Source organism: Lactuca saligna, chromosome 3 (assembly GCF_052625555.1).
Source record: "Lactuca saligna cultivar CGN05327 chromosome 3, ASM5262555v1, whole genome shotgun sequence".
In the NCBI taxonomy this organism is placed as follows: Eukaryota; Viridiplantae; Streptophyta; class Magnoliopsida; order Asterales; family Asteraceae; genus Lactuca; species Lactuca saligna.
The window spans coordinates 14,190,619-14,198,624 of record NC_136419.1 but is presented as its reverse complement, the minus strand read 5'-3'; the positions used below and the strand labels follow the sequence as shown (position 1 = coordinate 14,198,624).

Genomic DNA, 8,006 nt, shown 5'->3' with positions numbered 1-8,006 from the left:
TTTTTTTAAAACTGTTTAGACTAGTTTTTTTTTTTAATTTACAAATATATCAATTAATTAATTATAAAAACACATTCTTTTAAATATCATTTTATATCATTTCATATTATTTAGCTAGTTTAACAAATGTTATTTTTTATTAGTTATTTTTTTAACTATCAGCTAACTTTTTATTTAACCGTTAACTTTTTAGCTACTAGCAAGCTTTTCAGCTAACTGCTAACTGAAACATAAACTTAGAAAAACCCTTTAAAAATCCTTGAGGTTCAGACCTAGAGAAGAAAGGTTGATATAGAGCGCAAGTTGATTTTTTTTTTTTTTTTTTTTTTTTTTTTTTTTTTTAAAGATCGAGACTTAAAATCAAAGACTTACCGTACAAATGCTTTTCTCATAAATTGCTGCGTGCCCAAAATATTGTCAAATGATTTTTTTTTTTTTTTATGCAGCTTGAAATAGTTAGGATGCTTAGTGATGTTTATTCACCCAGGTCTAAAAGTAGTGATTTGTGGAAAATAATTTCTGAAAGTGGGCATATGATCATTAATTACAATAAAAGAAACAAACCATTATATTCTTCTCTAGTGCATATTTAAGACGAACCTTCTTGAAAGCTAAACAACAGAAACTAATCCTTGAACAATGGCAGCCATTAATAACAATCAAACTACACCTCCAACCAACATTTTTTTTCTCTCTTCTTACTTCAGGTCTCTTTCCAAAACCCCACAAAGGCTAAGGAAGAGGGTTCTCGCCACATGGACACCAGAACAAGAGCTCAACCAAATGAGGCTAAGGTCTGGTGCTGACATGAAGAGAAAACTCACATGGTTTGACCTTATTGCCCTTGGTGTCGGTGGTATGCTTGGTGTCGGAGTTTTCGTGACAACCGGACCCGTTGCAAGAGATAAATCCGGGCCAGCTGTTCTTGTTTCTTACGTCATTGCTGGAATATCAGCTCTTTTCTCCTCCTTGTGTTACACTGAGTTCTCCATCAAAATTCCAGTTGCTGGTGGTGCCTTTAGCTATCTAAGAGTCACTTTTGGTATGAACTTGAATGATCAAATGCATGATCTATATATATTCTATATATAACAAATTAATTATTTTACTTTATCGCGAAAGTCTTTCAAAACTCTTTAAGCATTCATGTTAGAATACTATCTGTCATACTTCACTACCACTTCTTTAATTTCTTTTTTTTATGCTTGATAGTATATGTATTGCGTTTGTTGCAGGAGAATTTGTGGGTTATTTTGCAGGGGCAAATATATTAATGGAGTATGTGTTATCGAATGCTGCAATTGCAAGAAGTTTCACGGAATATTTGTGTACTACTTTTGGGCAGGAAGATCCAAACGCATGGAGGGTTGAAGTAGATGGTTTAATGGAAGGTTACAACATGTTGGATTTTCCAGCTGTTGCTCTCATTTTTCTTCTTACTCTTTCGCTATGTCGGAGGTTGGATTAATTTTGTTAATTTTTCATTTTATTTTTCCTGTTTTACTTAATTATTCGTCGCTATAGCGATCCAAAAGGGATGCCATATATTTAATTCATTGGTTGTTATTAAATAATCAAATATAAATGATTGTTTTACAACACGATGAACTAGTGGATTTTATGGTAGTGACTTGTGAAAATGACACAAAAAATTATTAATTAGTGCCGTTCTAAAAGAATTACAAAAAAAAAAACATAAAATATTATTTTATTATTATTTTCCTTTTGGTTTGAACTACATAGTCACTAATTTTCTGTTAATTTTTTGAAATATTTCAGCACCAAAGAAAGCTCCATGCTAAACACTGTAATGACAATATTTCATGTGGTTTTCTTTGGATTCATTATAATCGCGGGTATATGCTACGGGAACACAGAAAACTTAATCCAGCCAAAAAGCTTAGCTCCTTATGGTGTCAAAGGCATTATCGATGGAGCAGCCATCGTTTATTTTAGCTACATCGGCTATGATTCTGTCTCAACAATGGCTGAAGAGATTCAGAACCCATCCAAGAGCCTTCCACTGGGCATAATAGGTTCAGTTCTAATTGTCTCTGTGCTGTATTGCCTTATGGCTTTGTCTTTATGCCTCATGGTTCCCTATAACAAGGTAACTAATTAGTAATTCTATTGTAATTTTCTTGAAAATATACATATGTTAAAAGTAAAAACTCGATACTAAAGAAGAGAAACTAAAGAATCATTAGTCTAAGTTACTGTAGTTGAATTTTCTGTCTTATAAATAGGAATTCTTCAAATGGTTATTCATAGATATCGAGTAGTGCATCATTTTCCGTTGCTTTCCAACACATTGGGTGGAAATGGGCGAGCAACATTGTCGGAGCAGGCGCTAGTTTGGGAATCGTGGCGTCTCTTCTCGTAGCAATGCTTGGCCAAGCTCGGTATTTGTGCGTCATCGGTAGAGCTCGGTTAGTGCCTTCATGGTTCGCTAAGGTGCACCCTACAACAGGCACCCCTCAGAATGCAACCATTTTCTTAGGTAAGTGATCGAATAGTGAAAACAGAAAGATCGAATATGCATTCTATTAACACGTGAGTTGATGAAAATGTTTATGTTTCTTTGACAAACATATAATAGGGTTCTGTCAAGCATCCATAGCGCTTTTCACAGAATTAAGTATTGTGTTAGAGATGATCTCCATTGGCACCCTGTTGGTATTCTATCTGGTTGCAAATGCGCTAATCTATCATCGGTATGCCATCAAAACCAACAATCTACCAATCTACACACTTATCTTTCTCTTACTCCTCTCAAGTGCTTCCATTGGCTTCTCCATCTCTTGGAACTTGAGCCACCAACCAAGGTGGGGGTTGGTATTATTTGGTGTTTGCATGATGGCAATCACTGCAACTTTTCAGTACTTGATGTCTTCTGGAAGTGTCCAGGATCGGGAAAATCATGAATGGCAGGTACCATTCATGCCATGGCCGGCGGCGCTTTCTATATTTTTGAATGTCTTTCTTATGGCGACATTGAGAAAGTTGTCGTATGAGAGGTTTGGTGTGTGGGCGTGTTTGATAACTTTGTTTTATTTGTTGTATGGTGTTCATTCCACATATCAAGCTGAAGAAATTGAAATGGAAATGGAGGGTGATGGTGGTGGTATGAGAGAACATTGTCCTAATTCAAATGGAGAACAATCAAAGGTTGATATTCAAGTGCTTTAATGAAAGGAATAATGTTTTCTGCAACCGTTTTGCAATTTTTTTAATGACTGTTGGACTTCATATTAGAATTTCTTTCTTGAAATTGATATCAAATTTAATTAATTAACCACCACAAAATCAAGTTAATTCGTTCATGCTCTCCACTTTAGCTGCTTTGCAATAAAGAGTAAAACTTTAATCATCTAAAAGGCTTGTCTATGGGTTTGTCAATAGGGCTGATGAGTAACGTATGCACACAATTTAATAGATAAAAATATTTATAATACACTGAATTTTATAGAAATTTACGTGCATACATTTTAATAGATACTAACTATTCATAATATATTGAACTTCATAAAATTTTGTATGCATACAATTTAATAGATACTAAAAGTATTTACAATAAATTAAATTTCATAAAATTTAATAAATTATCACATCATCTTTCTATATTTCATTCAATTTTATGAAAAAAAAATTATAATATATTGAATTCTATAAAGTTCAATAGAACATTATAAACACTAATTTATAATATTTACTTGAGAAATAATAAAATTTTCATTTTTTTTATTGAACTCCAAATTTATTGAATATTAAAGTGACATCTCATAATTGTAGAGTTTATCCATTAAATAACAGCCTAAATTTGTAATATCATTCAACTCTCGCATTGAGATCGGCATTGTGGATGCTCTCTTTCTCTCTCTCTCTCTCTCTCTCTCTCTCTCTCTCTATATATATATATATATATATATATATATATATATATATATATATATAAGACTCAAAGGTTGTATACACACACAAATATTAAGATGTAACGTTACTTGAGGATACAAACTATATTTCTATCATGCATCCAGTGTTGCAAAAATCGGCCTACTCGGCCCGAGTACTCGGAATCGTTATGTAAACTCCGCAAAAAAATCGAATTAAGTCAAACTCGGTCAAAAATCGGTCAGCATCTCTCTAACTCGAGCCTACTCGCTCAGTTAAGTCAAACTCGACCAACTCAATCAAACTCGGTCACAGGGTCAAAATTATCATAAAACAGAGAAAAAAAAATCATGAATTTCAAGATTAATAGGTATAATACACTTAATGATTTACTATTATTTAACATACACATATGATTATTACCATATATATATATATATATATATATATATATATATATATATTTACTATATTATTAAGGATATTGCCTATTTCTTGAAAATTAAGAGGTATAACTATTATAACATAATGTACAATCCTATTAAACATAATGAAAACGTCTGAGTGCATGCTCCATTGATTGTAACCGACGGTAATACCTTCTCCCTATATCTAAATGTGGAAAACTCTAATTTCAATTGCATTGGTCACAGTTTCTCCCAAATCTCTTGTGTCTCTCTAATTGCTCTCTTCCGTCTCTCTATATATCGTCTCTTAGTAAGGCTTGAATGCTCCGTTCCACTCTTCTTCACCTATTCTTTTCGAGTTATTATTTGATTTTAATCCCTAATATCTCTTTTCACATAATCAATTGTTTACTTAATTTTTGTTGTTAGAAGGTCTCGATTTTCTGTTTTGTTTAAAAAATTCCTCAAAGAAAAAAAAATTACTATGAATATTGAAACCCTAATTCCTAATTGAGTCAAGGGTAATATGATCTATTTCTTTAACATTCACCACAAACTTGACAATCACCATAAAACATGCTAACTTATTTTAGATATGAGGTAATAATCACTTCTATTTTCTCATATTTTTTTATTTCATCAGGTTTTTGTTGATTGGAGCTTTTAAGGGAACCGATGGCGATGAAACAAGGTAATAGGTATGAGGTTTTCGTTGATTGGAGCTTTCTAGATTCTTCCCTTCATATTTTTGATCTTTGACTGCAAGTCCAAAATATAAAGTCCCCTCCATTATTTCGTTGATCTATCTCTTTATTATTTTGTTTTTATTTTGATTACTTATGCTTTATGAAGTTTTTTAGGGCCATCGAACACAGTTCGCATCCCCTCAGTCACCGTGTTGCTAAAGTTCTAGATCTGTAGTTTTTGAAATCATTTTCCCAATAAAAATGCTTCAGGTTATGAAATCATTTTTGTGTGTGTGTGTGTGTTTCAGGAAGAAGAGGGGGAATGTGATGTTTATGATTTTGATCGAACGAAATTATATATTTGTTTGGAGCCCCTTTATCACTCAAGACATGTAACAAAAAAATGGGTTGCTACAATCTAAATATATTATAATATTCAAGTGGAAATTATGATTCATTATGTTAAAGTGTGTTCCATTTAAATACTAAATGTAATAATTAGTCAAAATTATAATAAACATCCTGATGGTTTCTTACAAACTAAATGTTGTAAATTCTTTGATTTTTTTTAATTATTTAGATTTTGTCTACTTTTTAACACTTCTGGTGATTCTTTATTCCAGATCTATGAAGAGTGAGGATCTACATGAGAGTTTATTTGTAAGGTATATCAATAGCTTTAAGCATATATGTAATCTATTTTTATTTTTTATCTTTATTTTTGTTTTTTGGAAATAAAGAAGTAAGGGATTTGATTATAACCTTCACATATTATTATGTTTTGCTGGTGAAATTACGTAAAACCAATATTTTCACGGTTGTAGAGTTGTCTTAACACGAATTGTATAAATTCCAATCTAGGTCGGTGGCAATTAATGGAAATTGTTAAAGAAAAAGACATGGATACTTTTGGACTATCATTGAATATAATCTGATTTGGACAGATTTTTCTGCAACTCTCAATATTGAAGTTCCAGTCTTGAATTTGTTTTTCTCATTAAAGAAATGTCCTAAAAATAAAATAATTCAACTTTGAAAGTTTTAAATATAAATTATTATCCCCAAACCATCATATGTTACTACATGTATATCTCCACCTTTTCAAGCTTTAACTTTATAAATTTGATCCATTGCAAAATGCAAACTATTGATGATTGGACTCATGAACAAGCAACCTAATGTTGGCATTTATGCTATGAGTAGTGCGTAGTTTGGATATTTTATAAAAATTTGATGATTGTGATAGTAATATTTTTTGTTTGGCTTTTGCAGGTAAAGAGGGTTTTGCTAGCATTCCAGATAAAGACTTCTGTAGTTTTGTGTGTTATCACTTCTTTATTCCAGGTATTGCAGCAACATTCTACCATGGCTAATGCTACTCTGTTTTGTTGACTTGTAGACTTGTAGTGTTAGACTCTGTTTTTTTATTTACATGAAATCTTGATTTCTTTTAAAAAGTAAAATACCATTTATGCCCTTTAGTCTAATAAGCTTTTATTTTCCGTTGAAATTCAGAAAAGTGATTTATTTTCAAGAGAAGGGATGCTAAGATGCAAGTTTCAGCTAAAAATAAGTAATGTTTCCCCCTATGTTTGACTAGCATGATTTATTAGTAAATATGCTTTGGGTAGTGGATAGTTATTAAGTAAGACTTATTCTTGTTTGCAGTTATCTATATGACTGGAATTTCCAGGCATGCTTTGCAACATTGTCATATATTTTAGATTTGTGTATCTTTATTTATGTTGGTATAGATTCTTTGTTCATTGGAAAGTGAATCTTTGTACCAAGACAAGTATTGTATAATATAAATAACATAATTTTCAAGTATAACCCACTCATTGTGATATTGGTATCCAACGCAATGGCTATGGGTTATTGTAAAATTTTGGGTTGTGCATATACTTTCGTTGAGTTTTTAAATAAAGAAATTTGGTTGTTGATTTTTGATATCTTAGTGGTGTTTGTGCTTCTATAGTCGACTATTTCCATTTTGTGCACATGACGAATATAACAATTACATGTGTATTCATTAATTGTTTAAATTGTTTAATTTTCGCATATTCAATGTTAGACTACATTGTACACACTCCCTCCCCTTTGTATATAAATTAACTATGTTTACTATGCTCAACCAATTTACAAGTAGAAAATTAAATATGTAATCAGACAATAGTAATATTTTTTTATTATAATAAAAAAAATTTAATATGGAAAAATAGATCAATTATTTGTACCTTCAAAAATTAGTATATTTTTTATCCAACCACATTATACGTTGTATACAAATATGATCAAACATAGAAGATGAAAAATTATAATTAATTTTTAGTGGTGCTTATTATACTCATATGAATGCATCAATGTTTATTAGTATTATTATTATTTTGAATAATAATTAGCTTAACGTAAAACTGACCGATAACAATGTATGTAATAAATGCCTTTTGGAATTTATATGGAACATGGATCAAACTATTTTAAGCAAAACACCTCATCACATATACAATTATGATGCTAATTATTAACACTTCAACCGAAACAAACTTGGGTTTGTACGTATCCATTTGTGTTAATAACAAAAATGATCACAATAAAAAGATTTTTTGTTAATCAATGAAATGTTTACAAAGAAAATTAATCATTGAATCTAAATTATCCTCAACTTGTTGAAATAAACTATTCATTTACTTTTGAAAAGAAACTAATCACCAAATTCCGTATTCTAATCGTATACTTTTATTTTTATCCCAAAACAATCTGACGAAAGAAAACTAATAGCCGAAATAAACTTATCACCGCCGCCGCATCGCGTGGGTATCCTACTAGTATATATATATATATATCTTAGATTTTCAATAATTATTCACGAATTGAAACAATTGTGTGTATTTCAGTTTTTATGTATTTATATGTATCTAATTTTGTTATATATTTAAATCAAATTATGATTTTAAGTTATGATTTTGACATATAATTTTTCTAAAAATATTTCTATATGAGTTGCCGAATCCGTATACTC

At 30.7% G+C, this 8,006-nt stretch overlaps 1 protein-coding gene and 1 long non-coding RNA gene across 2 annotated transcripts; both read left to right on the top strand.

The window, feature by feature from the left end:
- The first annotated feature begins 344 nt into the window (after positions 1–344).
- Positions 345–3,213, top strand: LOC145033415 (cationic amino acid transporter 6, chloroplastic-like). The gene is made up of 5 exons (XM_078982040.1): positions 345–1,042; positions 1,236–1,458; positions 1,780–2,110; positions 2,272–2,500; positions 2,600–3,213. Exons 1-5 carry the CDS (start codon positions 640–642, stop codon positions 3,187–3,189), a joined length of 1,776 nt encoding a protein of 591 aa, XP_078838166.1. The 5' UTR covers positions 345–639; the 3' UTR covers positions 3,190–3,213.
- A 1,304-nt stretch (positions 3,214–4,517) lies between these two features.
- LOC145033414 (uncharacterized) lies at positions 4,518–6,915 on the top strand. Its single transcript, XR_013677532.1, has 6 exons — positions 4,518–4,608; positions 4,942–4,996; positions 5,608–5,649; positions 6,257–6,328; positions 6,500–6,557; positions 6,653–6,915. It is a non-coding gene; the product is annotated as an uncharacterized LOC145033414 (long non-coding RNA).
- Positions 6,916–8,006: the final 1,091 nt, after the last annotated feature.

What these genes read in the sequence shown, in the direction of transcription:
- LOC145033415 (XM_078982040.1), top strand. Translation starts at nt 640, where the DNA reads ATGGCAGCCATTAATAACAATCAAACTACACCTCCAACCAACATTTTT. An exon ending in CTATCTAAGAGTCACTTTTG is followed by an intron (nt 1,043 to 1,235) that starts GTATGAACTTGA and finishes CGTTTGTTGCAG; the next exon opens with GAGAATTTGTGGGTTATTTT. An exon ending in TCATGGTTCCCTATAACAAG is followed by an intron (nt 2,111 to 2,271) that starts GTAACTAATTAG and finishes GGTTATTCATAG; the next exon opens with ATATCGAGTAGTGCATCATT.